At 37.3% G+C, this 15,375-nt stretch overlaps 1 protein-coding gene across 1 annotated transcript in view; it reads left to right on the top strand.

The window, feature by feature from the left end:
• FBXW4 (F-box and WD repeat domain containing 4) overlaps positions 1-15,375 on the top strand; it is a 150,290-nt gene that overhangs the window by 85,848 nt on the left and 49,067 nt on the right. Inside the window, exon 6 of the mRNA XM_063433570.1 lies at positions 10,124-10,189. Within this exon, the coding sequence (XP_063289640.1) occupies positions 10,124-10,189 (66 nt within the window). The remainder of the gene's footprint in view (positions 1-10,123; positions 10,190-15,375) is intronic.

Raw genomic sequence — 15,375 nt, 5'->3', positions numbered from 1 at the left:
AACTTCATTAACGTACCGACTTAACGGGATATTATTGATCAGGTTTCATTAAGCACTGCATGTGAACCCATGGCTTATGCAAATTTTATGAGATCGGACCGATCCTTACAAATTGGTGGCACTCTAAACCCTCATTCTTGTCCGCATATCAGAGTTAGTACTGTCCTGATGGCCGACATTGTGAACATGGAGATAGTGTCTAATTGGGATTGGATCTGTCTCAACGAAACAGTGAGAGTGTAATGTTTCGTGATTGTGTATTGTTATAAATATGACTTGCTGTCCTGTCAATAAAAACGTTTATTTGAAGAAGGAAAAAAATATCCCACTGCTTATATTTAGGATATTAAATAGAGGAGGTGCCGTTTCCTACATGTCATTTTTTTATTTGTTCCGTAATATTCTTCCACTTGTACCTGTTTCCTGGTATATGATGTAAATCAAGCCATGATGCCATGTATGCAGAGTTTGAAACAAATCATAGATTCCCAGGGCACAAACATGTATACAAGCAGCATTTTTGGAAGACCTTGCCATTTCAATGGGCTTTACTCAAGTCAGTGAAAATGGGGTCATGAACGAAACAGACATCAAAAGTTCGCTTTCTCATGCTGATGGAGGAAAAAACGCTTCTTCCACCAGTAATACTACATTCCCCATAATTCTCTACAAACCGCAGTCCAAAAATGGTTGGAGATCTTTTTTACATCACTCCAGCTTGTTTAACTACAACTCTATGAGCTGTACGTTAACTCTAGGATAAAGGTTGTTATCCATAACAACTCCTGCATTAGCTCCCAAGCTCCAGGACCTCCCAGAAATCTCATTTTATTTTTTTTAGTTCCCGGATATGTCTACTTTGTATACAGCTTCATAACATGCATAGTTACTGACAGATTGTGTACTAATGCCTTCCGGTAGATTTTAATAGCTAGCAGTACTCCACGCCACGTTCCAGCACTCTGCACTTTGAAGGGCCTTTAAATACCAGCTTCTGAAAACACTAAGTATAGAAATTGAGCAATGATCTCATTGATTTTTCTTATGCATTACCAACTGTCACATCTCATAAATGGATTTCACTGACACGAGCAAGCTCTTAAGATTTCCAAGGCAGTGAGATAAGGCAGCCTCTGGTGTCATGGCAGGTTGTAGACTGGCATTCCACACTCCACAGATAGCTTATCCCATACAGTATCTTTTAGGGGGGTAACAACTCTGTTCATATTAACAAAATTCACTTGAATTACTTTGTTCAAAGGTCAGTCCAGTGGCTTGGTGTCAGGACTGACCCAATATAGGAGTCTATCTATTGAGATTTGTTTTCTATCTGCTTTATTCCATTTGCTGTTATGTTTATTGTGTTGGTTTATTTGGTAATTGTGTGTGTGTTTCTCACAACTATCTGTGGTAGACTTATTTGTACCAAAGCTGTGTATAAAATAAGAATTTCCAAAGAATTGTGGGTTGGAATCTAAAGTAGCCCAGCTTATGTGCTAATTGATACTTTTCATTCTGGGCCAGTTGTAGCAATGTCGCATTGTCCCTAATGCAGTGTTTAAGTCGTTTCTTACCCTACTAATCCATGTGTAGTTAAATTAGAGTCGTAGAGCCTCTGACACTGAACATGCATTCGCACATACACACACAGATTTCAAATACATATATATTATATGGGTAGCAAACATGTGGTGCCCTGTAATAGCAAACTTCTTGGGGTTTTTTTTTCTGGTTCAATGAATTATTGAATGGAAACCCCATGTAACATACAGAGTTGGCTTTTGTTTTGTGTGTGAATCACATGGAGGCACGTCAAGCAGCGGGAGATTGAGACCCACACAGCCATTTGACTATTATTTTTTCAGTGCTGTATGTGCTAGGATTGAGCCCGTTGACTCTTTAGCAGGGTTAACATCAGGGTGTGTGATTGGATTGTTCCATCCTTGGCACTGGGCGCCACCTATCAACAATGATGAGAGATGATTAGGTCACCAAATTCGCGGCTCGGTTGGAATGTACCATGTTCTAATGATTCAGCAAAGCAGATTGCGGGGTAATGAACAAAGTGGGGGAATCCAGGTGCTGACAAAGGCTGTGACCTTTGCTGCTATAATATCACTGTTTCACAGGCTAGCTGGTTCTCTAACCCACTTTCAGCCCATCAAAAATGTATTTAATTGCAATTTTCTCCCCCTATTCCGAGCATTGGACTATGACTAATTGTAGTAATAGAGAGTAATAAGGCTCAGATAAAAAGCTTTCCTTAGCCTCCTTTGTATCTTGTGTCACTGCCTGTCAGAGGTCAGAGAACTTGCATATTCTATTAGTTGCCTTCATTTGGACAAATTAGTTTACCCAACAGTAATTAAAATGCCAGTACGGGTCGGGAAGAGCTGAAAGCACTTGATGGGCACAAGGATGAAGGGCTTGACAGCTCTGGTGGCCTTTCTTGCCAAAGCGTGTCACTGCTGGATCGAAGGATACACAAACCACAAACTCAGATGGTTTAACAGCATTGGGGTCATGTCATTCTCCTGTCTTTGCGTACAATTTATTTTTCCTTGTCCAATCCCCTGCTATTTTCTTTTGTCTTTTGACATATGCCTCACTTTGTCCGTTTTTTTTTTTTTTTGGGGGGGGGTTAAATCTTACCCATTGGAAATTTAAAAAAAATCTTTAGGCAAAAAGCTAACACATCCAAAAATACACCTACTAATACACCTGTAAATTTTGGATAATGCTTTGGTAAACCGCTAAGCCTTTCTTTTTATTGGATTAGTTTTTGTGTGTGTGTGTGTGTGTGTTTATTTACCTTTTATATGATTTGAGGGGTACATCAGAATTGCAGGTTGAGATCCCTGCAAGGTCATCACAGCTTTATATCTTTCTGTGGTTAATAAAATGAGTACAGTGAATTTGCATGCCAATAACAGACCCCGTCCCCGTCCCCGGATATATATATATATATAAAACCTGCACAAGCTAAATGTACCCTTTCCAGTTAATTTCCTACTCCTAATTCATTGGTATAAGTGCCTCTTGTGTACAGAATTTGGTTTTAAATGTGTCATCTATAATCTCTATGGAATTTGCAAACGTCTTCTGAATTATTCCAGTTTTTTAAATTGCTACTTTTTTGTATATATATTTTTATTTTTTTTATTACTGGAGCATTTTGTATTGTAATATGCATTTTATTCTCTTCCCCCTATAAACTCGCAGAATGAAAATGTAAAGTAGAGAAACCCTAGTTGTAACCTTTCTATTGAAATATGTCGCTAATTGTACTGTTTATTTTATATCCATTGTATGATATATTTCATATTATGAATATTGTCTGTTAATCCTTTTCATGATCCATCTTAAAGTATTGTCTTTATTGCAGATTTATTGTGTTCATTGTTTAATATACAGTGTATAATGAAATGTAACTAAAAAAGTGCTAAAACCGACGCTCCTGAAACAGGTCTCTGTAAGAAATCTAAATGTACATTACTTTGCTACATTCTATCTTGATATCCCCCAAAAAATACGTTGCACAACAAAGGATATATATACTATCATAACCTGTGTACTCAACTTTCTGACTTTATATTTGAGTATATTTCGGCAATTTTCTTGAAAATAAATACATTTCAAACATGTTCTCGTACATTTTTAAAAGGAAAGGAGAGTCCGAATGCCTTACAATTGTATTAATAAAATTCTGTATTTTACTTCACCTTGAAGACCTCTGAATAGAGCCTGTGAAATCAAGTGCTGAGCCTCCTCTGTCTCACAAACTGATGTAAGACCAATCTTATAAAGGAATAAAGAATGAAGTCTGTTGTACTCAAGAAGAGGATCATTGGAGCGGAAACATCAAGGTGGTGGGAAAACCACAGGTATCTTGCTGAGACTGAACGCCTTACTAAATCGGCGGCTCAGTGTGCACCTGGAGAAAAGTGTTTAAACAATATAGGGAGGGAAACTCATTCCGTTGTAGTTTTGCTTGTAGGACACACTGGATCAAGCAAGAATAACTGAATGACGGTTTTGGGGTGAAGGACCAGTGGGGTATAGATATTAATCCCTACCGCAGACCTACTGGGAGGTCAGATATGCCAGAGTGGCAGGGATTAGAGCTGGATTCCTCCCCTCTCCTTACTATTGACTTACCTTGATGCTGATTTAGGCCTTTGGTAACAATCAAAGAGCATCGCTACATACCTTCTCGGAAAAATTCTTGTGTTTCTTCTTTGTTTACATTTATTTTACTTCTTTTTTTTTTTTTTTGGAGTCTTAAGAAGCAAATTGCCTGCAAGAATCTCTGAGAGGCTGCTACATCACTCACGGCAGTAATTTGGTACTTATTAATGGATTATGGAGAAGAAAAAAAAAAGAATAATAGTAGATTATTACTTTGTAGTTCAGAGCTTCATTGACAAAATAACCTTTTTTTGAATTTGAAGGTCAATTGGTAGTGACAGAAAAGGTCTTTTAGTGGGAAACAAAACAAACACTTTTTAAAGTGTCTCGTTTCCACTTTTTGTCATGGGTAATAAGACTATTTAAACAATTTATGGAGTGTTAATCTTTAGCTTTTTTTTTTTTTTTTTGGAAAGTGATCTGTTTGCTGAAAACTTTTAACATGACTTAATAAGAGAGATAAGTTCTAATAATGAAGTACTATTCTGGATACTGGATATTAGATGTCATCTTCCCAATAACAGAGCCTGAACCATGGTTTTTGTACTATAAACGTTCTGATTTATTTTGATATCAGTCAGCTGACAACCATAGAGACACAGCACAGCAACTTCAGAGAGAGAATGACCGTTGGGACAGTTAGAACCCTGGCGCATGCACATGTCTTGCTCATGCAAGCACCCACCACACCTGACAAAGAATGCAAGTCCCTCTCTTTCTTTAAAACTATGCTTAACGTAATGGTAAAATAATAACAGTAAGGGTTTAACATAACAATACAACCATAACAATAAGAGTCACCAGCAGACTAGGTTCTCAAATGTAAAACATTTCTAACATTCCTCTTGTCTTGAAAGGCCATCAACGTTTCCATGAGCATGACCCTGTCTGTGTTGCACATTAAAATTATCAAGATGTACGGATAGGCTCCGCCATAGTAGGCAGCCATTGTCCCCAGAGACCTGGTTGAGCCAGCACAGGGGGTTGTGATCCATGACAACTGTGAAATCTTGTCCATAAAGATAGGGTTGGAACTTTTTCAGGGCCCATACAAGAGCAAGACATTATTTTTCTATGACTGCATATCCGACCTTCCAGTCCAGTAGTTTGTGGCTCAGGTACGGTAGTGGATGTTTTTCGCCTCGAGGGTCTATTTGGCTAAATACAGCCCTAATGCCAAGCGTGAAAGCTTCTGTCTGTAAAAGGAACCTTCGATTGTAGTCTGGAGCAGCCAATATGGTGCTGTTGGCCAAAGCCTGTTTAAAGGTGTTGAATGTCTGGTTGGTATATTTTGGTTAGGATTGTTAGAGGTTTGGTCAAGGAGCTGTAAGGAGGGACACATTTTTTATAGTACCCAGCTGTTCCCAAAAATGCAAGCACGTGTTTCTTTGTCTGGGGAACTGGCCAGGTAGCAATAGCTGCTACCTTTGCAGGCTGCTACTTTTGCACTTCCTACTCGGCTTCCTAAGTACTGCAACTTTGTCATTTTTACTTGACACGTGTGGCTGTAGATAGCTGTCATCAAGGTAAGTGCAAGTATAGTTTTGTGCTCCCACAAGCAGGTGATCCACTGTTCATTGGAATGTCTTCATCCCAAAAAGAATGGCTGTAAAATGGATGATAAAAAAAGTTTTTTATTTTGCAAATGGAAATAAGGATGTCTGGTCCAGGATGTTAAAAAAGTGAGATCTGGACAGTCTATCCAAGAGGTTATCTACACAGGGTTTAGGGTGAGAATCTATGATGGTTATGTCATTGAGCCTCCAATAAACTACACAAAAACGATCATCATATACTTTTTAGGCACTAAGACTACACAGGATGCCCATGGACATTTGGAAGGCTGAATAGCGTCCAAGTATGTCTGCAATTTTGACCTTCATAGGGTTATACTGCGTCTGGTACCCAATAAGCAGGTTGTCAGAGGTTGCAATGACCCATGGTGTCAACATCATGTTTTGTCATTGAGGTTTTTCCAGGTAGGAGGGAGAACAAAACCGCCTGAAGCCCCCCCAAATTTTGAGACCTGGTGTCTAGCACTAGGTCCTAACCAGGGATGATTTTCATCTGATCAAGAGAATGTAATGTGAACCATAATGATCAATTGGAGGAGAGGTAGAAACCAATAACACAAATGGTAGATCCAACTAGGCAAAGGCAAGAAGGTGCACATCATTCAGATAGTAGAGAAGAATGTCAGGATGAACCATAGTGCCAATTATAATTAGGGTTTTTAGGCCAACAACATCAGGACATACATTCCAAGATAGAAAAAAAAAAAATACTGTAAATAGTACAAATTATCCCAAACATTAGAATAAAAATGATTAGAGACTTTTGATCAATATAAATAGGTAATAATTAATAGGCAGGACACCAATGAAAAGGTGGTAACCAGTGGCACAGAATACATTGTGGCGACAGACACAGTAATAAGCAGAATTGCTGCAGATATTGTCATTATGAGAACAAAACAACCACATACCACTTACCTGCAGATATTGGTAAAAGACTTACGGCAGAGCCTATGGTGATTTTAAGATCTTTGTGCAGGTTATTTTATCTGCAAATATATTAATACCAGTCCAAGCAATTATTATATCAATGTAATGTCAGGAATTAACTTATACGGATCTAGGAACAGAGACCATGTGGAACATATCAGCCAAATGTTTGTCACAAACAAACTACAATATCATATGATACAGGATGACTCCACAGCTTAAAGTCACATATTGGCTGGAATGTCCACATAGAAGGACGGCCAAAAGAATCCATTTGAACATCAGAACATGCCAGAAGCTGTGGGACTTCATGTTCAGGGATTTCCCTTATTGTTCTGGTATCAAGTTATGTATTGCATGTACGATTAAACCTGATAGAATGGTCTAGGGACCGATGAGACCTTCCACTCAATTATGACACTTGCAATACCCGGCATCAATATCACATGGAGCCTAAGGAAGTAAACTTTATTGCAGAAAATAAATTATAATGTTTCTCCTGACAAACTTACAACATCGGAATCCGTGGGAAATTCTGATTTTTAACCCTCCAAGAACAAGAAGCATGCCATCCCTGATCAACATTAAAAGGATTGCAGAACATCCCAAGGGATCAAATAGCAGAATACTCAATATAACAAATAGCATATTCTTTTAATAATGCAGATTATGCTTTAGAAAAATTCACTCAGTTCTAAGGAATTTCTAACCCACCTCCAGTGCAATGAGCCTGAAATCTGAATACAAATGATAAACCAGACCAGGAGTAGTGAATGATTGAGAACGTTGCGACCTGATGAACAAATCGTTAGTAATCACAACTTTTAAATCAAAGTCAAGTTTCCTTTGACAATCAGGAAGATCTACCAAGCTCTGCACCTGCAAATGGCAACATATACCAAGGTTAAACACTGTCATCAAACTTAAAAACATGCATTGTCTTGATCAATAAGGGGATGGTACCTGGAAAGAGAAATACTCTGGTAGCAACCTCTCTCTTGTAAATACATAGATGTACATACACAAAGCACTATAAACTGCTATTAAACATTACAGCCTCCATTTTGGAAATCACGTCCATTTGGGAAATCTGGTCTCCTCTTCTCCGGTGGGAGGGGTACCCAGACAGGTTCAGTAACACCTGCAGTCTCTCTAAAGTGGTTAATGGTTTATCCTGAAACAAGTATGGGTGGAGCACTCTAATGCAAAGACAAAAGGCAGCATGTTTCTCTTATCCCTTTTTATTTGTAAAACTGAAGTAGAGAATTGACATTTTATGATAGGTACTTGTTTTGGTGAAACTGGGCTATTTTCCTTTTAAACTCATACACATGAGTATACTAAATATGCTAAGGCTGTGTATATTTTGGGCTGTATAATGACTCCATCTTGCACGCCGAATATACTAATCACATATACTGAAGATGTATTTAATCTTTACCTCATACACAGAGATATCATTCCCATATGTTGAGGGTGTGTCTTAACAGAACCTTATATACAGAGATGATATCAGTCAGATATACTGAGGCTGTGTTTCATCAATATATCATACATATACTACATCTATAGATCAATTTCAAAAGGATAGCACTCTCAGGACTATGATGTAAAATTTAACTTTTCATTATTTCAAAGTAAAAAATCGACGTTTCAGTCTGCTATTCACAGACTTTCATTAATCCTGATGAAAGTCTGTGAGTAGCAGACTGAAACGTCGATTTTTTACTTTGAAATAATTAAAAGTAAAATTTTACGTCATAGTCCTGAGAGTGCTATCCTTTTGAAATTGATCTACATTTTGCTTGACAAGCACCGGGCAAGTATTTTTTCTATTATATGGAGTGCAAGATTTTTCTATTTTTATACTAAATCTATTATATACAGTGACATTATGTCTCCACACCAGCGCATATACAATTATACGAGTCAGATAAATTGAGACTGTGTGTTCACAACTCTTCATACATAGAATTAGATTACTCACATATACTGAAGCTGTGACTTACAGCAACCCATCGACAGAGCTTGTGTTAGACATATATACTTAAGTTGTCTTCTCAACAGCTCAGATGCAATGATTACATTAGACTCTTATATTGAGGCTGTGTTTTTATATAATTCACATATACTGTGGCTGTGTTTTCACACTAATACATAGATCATATAGTAGACACATATACTGAAGCGGTGTCCTCATAGTAGCTCGTACATTGAGCATATACTGGACACATACTGAGGCTGTGACTCACACTAGCTCATATACAGATATAATATCCGTCACATATACTGAGGCTGATTCCTACCCCAGTCCATACAGAGAGGCTATTTGGTCTAATATGCAAAACGATCCAAACAATATATTACCTTCCACTCTCTGAAAGAATCCTTCTAATGTGCTAAAATGCACAGGTAACGTCAATCAATGCCACATGCCTTGATAGGGAGTGTCTGCGTGGACTTAGTCATGCTTTTAAACACATTATATACACGTGTGTACTTCAATTTGTCACCCAGGAAGCTCTCTTACCATGGGTTATGGCCTCTTCTCTGTCTCCAGGGATGTGGTATTCACGCAGACTTTATACAGCCAGGATATCTATCCATTATCTCTTTTGTAAAATGTGTCATTGGACATATAAACGTGACTAAATACTCACCACGAATCTCCTAAATGCGACCTGTTTGTTAGATGGAAGCCCAATATAAGCAACTGGGAGTAACTGAAAAAGCTGAACCCTGGGTACTCATACAAGTCATCTAAATTACTAATATACTTACCTGAAGTAGGACAACATACTAAACAGCCATGGAGACAGATGAACTGTTGCAGGCCTGTGTTTCAGCAGCAAATGGGGATTTTAACATCTGACAACATAAAATGTATAAACTCTATTGCTTCGATACACACCCCTCATTCGTCATCACCTGTGTGGGAAGATTTAAAACTGACCCCAGATATATGGTGGTTTATAAAAGAGGCATACCGAGGTAGGCACGTTATGTATGTGCTGTTTACTGAGTCTTCAGGGAAAGAGGCTTAGCCCCCATGTATCCAGCGGACCACTGTCATTCCCTCTGCCACTCTAACATCGGAAGGAACACTTGGTTTTAAACCTCCATCTCATGCATTTTATATTGTGTTTACAGATGACGAGTGGTAAGTGAGGAAAGAATTGTTTGTAGTGCATCGTTACATGCTTGCTTTAGACCATTCATGTTGTATCTATATTGTGTTTCTATTACTCCAGTAAGAGTTAATCTAACAGTTAAATGTCTCTTTGCGTGCAGTATTCTCTGTGCCAAAACGATGTTAAATCAGTATATTGATTCACCTCTAGTTTAATTCATGGTTAGAACTGATGTCCCCTAAGGTCTCTTGTAGAAAGATTAATCTTTCTTTCCTCTCTTTATTCTCTCTTGTTTTGCAGTTCCTTCGTTACCGGGACAGCTTGTTGCGGCCATATATCACCACTCAGGATTTGGGACTTACAGAGGTAATCATTTTTGTCCTGTAAAGAATATATATATATATATATATATATATATATATATATAATGTGTGATTATGTCTGTGTAAATTATTCTATCTGTATCTATGTAAAATCCGCAATATACATTTTTCAGTTTATGGAGGTAGGTTTTTCAAGGTGGTGGTCCACTTGAAACATCTGGTGAAATTGTAGTTCCTTGCGGCTGCAAGATTGGCGTCCAACGTTAAGCTCAATTGCTAAGTGCGTTTGTTTGTTCCTTTGGGCATACACAGCTGCTTTCCCCAATGTTTGAGAAAATAGTCTTTTCATTATAATAGGAAACATTGTCTACTATGTACATTTATTTCAATACTTGTTTTTATTTATTAATTTCATATATAAAAGATTATAGATTATGTAATGTAGATTAACCAAATTGCTAAATCTGCCATGATAATTATTTAATTCCCTCATTTAGTTTTTCTGGCTGATCCATGTTTTATCCCGTAAATGCTAAATTCTGTCTCTAAACCACTATTTTCCTCTGTTGGGTCAAAACCTTCACAGCAAAATGGTTTGAAAATATCGACCAATTTTAACACCTTATAGGGCCAACAACATTCTTTGCTGTCCTCACAAACTGTTCCTGAAATACCCTGTCTAATGGGAGTGCTAATTAGTTAGCATTGGCAAATTTAGAGAGCACTGGTGGTGTTAAGTAAGCCTTGGAATATAATGCTTAAACAACAGATTGCAATGTTGGCATACATAGTAACGAGTCCTCAAGACATAAGTGAAACTGGGAAAACATTGTCTACATACACAGAATGTTAGATCTGCGCTGTCCAAACATGACCCACCACCTTACTCAATCCAGTCACACAACTAAGGTGGGTTATTCGATCTCACTATGCAGTCTGCGGGGAATTGATGCACAGATTTAACAGTAGACAATTATGTTTCAGTTGATCACCCACTGTGCTGTACACAACTCCAACTGGGCAACATCTGCTAATTAAAAGAAATATATGATTGCACGGCCTTGTGTTGGACTGGCTTCCAGGTGAGCTATAGCGTTCTCCATGCAAAGCTGTCCATTTGAAATCGCATCATTCCATTGGAGCTGCACCGGCTGAGCAGTCTAGAAAATATTAGACATTAGAGTACAACCTTTCGTTTTATTCCTTTGTATCTTTAGTTCCTGTTTCTCCTTTTGTACTACGTGCTGTAGAGGTTGTGCGTACCTGGATATTCTCTCTGCTGATGGACAGTTGTCCTGTTGGATTTCGGTCAAGTAATATTTGCATCTTTTGCCCCAAATATTTTTAGAGAGGGTGGACAGTTTGTCGCAATGAATGTCCTGATGTAGGGTTTGATAAGGATTTATTAATTGAAATTCCAGATGAGCTTGCACATACTACTTACCTTCATGGTGCACAGTGCACTAAATCCAACACACTCCTGCGTACAGCTGGTCCACAGTCTGTAGTTTACAGCTAGACAATATAATATGGAAGGGCCTCTGTCTGCTCTGTAACCACTTAAAAGGAAAGAAAATATGCTTCACAGTGTGTGGTCAGCTGTTTCGAAGAGCATTCTACATGTAGTATGTAATAAATAGAACTATTAAAATAGATGAATCTGGCGCAGAACTTGACAGTCCAGATCAGGTGTGTTAGGAGTGCAGTGATCTGAGAAATAAGCCAATTTTCGAGCCAAAGCAGCGTATATGGATTTTAGTGGACAGCCCTGAAAAAAACATGTCTTACAGTTTTTATTTATTTTTGTATTTGAGCAGACACTGTTCAGACATTTGAAAATGTCCTATGTTTGAGTTGCAGATCGAGCGACTGGAACATGCATTAAGAAATCCACATTTCTTTACATCTGCATAAAACATTAACGTGCAATTACATTTTGTGGTGGGTGGGGAAGAGGAATGTATGTAACTGTTTAGTGTACAGCTCTAGGACTTGGATATGGTAAATATTTTTAAATTCATTCTTGTCAAACAAAAATTCCCTTTAAATTCTTTGGCACATTTCAGAAAAATAGTCTTATTTAATGTAGCAATCTTATCTCTTTCTGTTGAGATACTATGTCTACAATAAGGAGAGATACTCCCGTGCTTTGTTTTTCCCCCTGCCTTGATACGCCATATGGTAATACTACTAAGTGCAACATAATCTACAACGTATGCCAGTAGTTGCTTAACTAGGTAATCCTACCCCATGACCTATGACTAACTGCATTTTAATGCGTCATGCGGTGTAGGTGAATCATAATGTTTGTAGGTGAGTGGGCGTGCTGTGATATCACAGGAAAGTGTGTAACCAAAATTGCATTTAATGAAGAGCTTCCTGTTAGTGACTCTCTGGACACTCTAAAAACAAAATCAACTTTAGCTTAATGAAGCAGTATTGGTGTATAGATCAAGCCTCTGCAGTCTCACTGCTCAATTCTTTGACATTTAGACATTCAAACATTATGTAAATGCAGCCATGGGATATACACAAAAACTGGGCTAAAGTTGTTATGGTGCTTAGATCATCCCTTTAGCTTAAAGCGTCTCTTGTTATGTTTTCTTTTCTGTCAGATTTCCTTTCCTTATGCCCTTTGTATCTTAATTAAATTTCCCCCATTGCCACTTGCTTTTATTTATATTTATTGTCTTCTTTGTGCTGAATCTCAATACCTGGGTGCCTCCATTTTGTTCTCCTCTCTCCATGATGTCCGCAGTTTGACATTCTCGGGTTTCTTTTGACTGACTGAAGGATTGTGGGCAAATTAGCTTAGCAACTGAAATTGAAATTTGCTTAAACTCTTACATTCCAAGAATTTGCCAAAGATCATGATCTCCATGAAAAAAAAAAAAAAAAAAATAGTCTCTGTATGTATAGCTAACCAACGATAATTAGAAAAAATAAAAACAATGAAAAACAAAGGAGAAAAAAATAATAATTTAAAAGCAAAAGCTGCTTTGAAAAGCGCTAGACGGGAGCTCGAAACTTGGTGACCGTAATTAGACGTTAACAAAAAAAGGTACGGTATGTCCTTCTAAAGCTTGATTAGCTATTATACTGTAATATTGTTATTTATAAAGTGCCAATATATTTTGCAGGGCAGTTACATTATAGACATACCGGTAAAAAAGGAACAGAGGATTCTCCTGTGATCTTAAAGGGGCACTCTAAGCACCTGGGCCATTACAACTCGCAAAATAAAGAAATATATTTTTTTAAATTCCAAATATTATTTATTTATTTTTTAAATAGCACAAGGGATTAAGTAAAAAACGGTGGATGTATAAAACCAATCCAAGTGAAGGCCGTAGTCACCAATTAAAACATTTATAGCAGCATGGAGGAGTTATTATGGGAATGATATCGATGAAAAGGTGCTTTTATATTGGCAGACCTACAAGTCACCAAATGGCACATACAAAATCAGTGGAAGAGAACTAGAGTAACTTACATTACGCAGGACGATTTAAAAATGGAGCCACCTTTTTTTTCCGTCTGTCAAAGATATGGAGTTTAATATCAATGGAGTTCAAAATAAATAAATAAATGAATACAGCCTTCAACATTTTTAAAGATGAGTGGGCATTATTATTGGTATTATTATTGATACGGTAAGTATCAAATACTTCTTTGAGCATGATAGGAAAAATGTATGTTTTTCATTTGACAATGTGGGGGTAGATAAACATGTTTATTTTAGTTTCCATGAAGGCAGATTCAGTACACCTTTTCCTTGGTAAATAATAAAATGCTTACAGATTGGAAAAAAAATAAAATAAACCCGCCCATTGAAAACGTGCCGGCGTAGCTGAAGGAGAAAATAAAACTGTAGAACATAGGATTAAGGTATTGAACAGGAGATAGTCTGATCATTGTGCAATGCCAAAGCCTGATTAAAGTCAAGTCAAGACACAGAAGGCAAAGACCCGACACAAGGATTTGATTTTGTTAATTTCTTTAGGAGATGTCAATGTGTGTTGCCTGCTATGCAGCACCCACGGCGCGGCCATTAGGCAGGGTTCATAGGTGTTGCCTATAGTGACACCTAACCCCCTTCCCACCTATATCCTGCCCCTCCTACTCTATTGGTCGTGCTTAAGAACACATCACCAATTAGGTCATACCTCGCACATGATGTCGACTTGCTGACTTCATTGTTAATACGTGCGCCATCTGACCAGACTGACGGCAGCTACTTCCCTCCTAAATACATCTAGCAAAGCGTGAGATTCACTCACAACAGAAATAATCAGAGCAACTACAGTGCAGAACACTGCAAGCGTCTCCATACCAACCTTAATTCTTTTGTGTTTTTACAGTTTACAAGTGGTTTATAATGGCTCATGTTTTGTTATAAAAATCTTTTTTAAAACATTTTTTTTATATCTTGGCCTGGGTAGACCATGAGAGAGATTACAGATAATTAAAAAGGACATAATAGCGATATAATAATAATTTAGTTTGCAATTGAATATGTGTTTATATATATTTTTATAGCGGCTTAGAACCATCAAACTCACTGTAAAATAATCTTTTAGTAATTACAGAATAAACAATTTAATTGAATCACAGTAGTTTCTTTAATCAGTGTAGTTGCAATTTATCAGAATTTAGTTTATCAAAAATTTAGCCAATAAATTATGAAGCGTCTTTATACCGAAAGAGTTGATAATGAAATAAATCATTTATCATTAATTTGGGTTTTACAACAGCTGTCTTGCTGTTCACTTTTTTTTTTTTGCTCCATTTTTAACACAATTCTTGCACATATATTCTAATCCTTTAATGACGCTTTAAGGGTGCGACAGTGGAGTAATCCTTTAATGAACTCCACCAAAGGAAAAAAAGATCGAAGGAAGAAAATTTAGCAAAAGGTGAAGTGAGTAATAACATATCAGAAGAATACCATTTTACAATAGTTAACAAATTGAATATGTTTAAGTCTTTCATTAGAAACCCGTAATTTCTCTGACATTCATTTATGTAAACTCCTGTTTATATTAACAACCCAGAGGATACAAAACATGATAGAATATACCTATAATTTAGATGCAGCAACAAAAAGAAACCATGAAAATGAAACGTCTGGTATTTACATTAATTAAGTATAGATTAAGAAACCAGCACTCAGTTGCCTAAACCTATTACCCTAGGTCAGTAGCATACTTGTTTAACAATTACGTAAAT

This window comes from Pelobates fuscus, chromosome 10 (genome assembly GCF_036172605.1).
Source record: "Pelobates fuscus isolate aPelFus1 chromosome 10, aPelFus1.pri, whole genome shotgun sequence".
In the NCBI taxonomy this organism is placed as follows: domain Eukaryota; kingdom Metazoa; phylum Chordata; class Amphibia; order Anura; family Pelobatidae; genus Pelobates; species Pelobates fuscus.
Note: the sequence above shows the minus strand (reverse complement) of the source record. Positions and strands in the feature narration are given on the sequence as shown.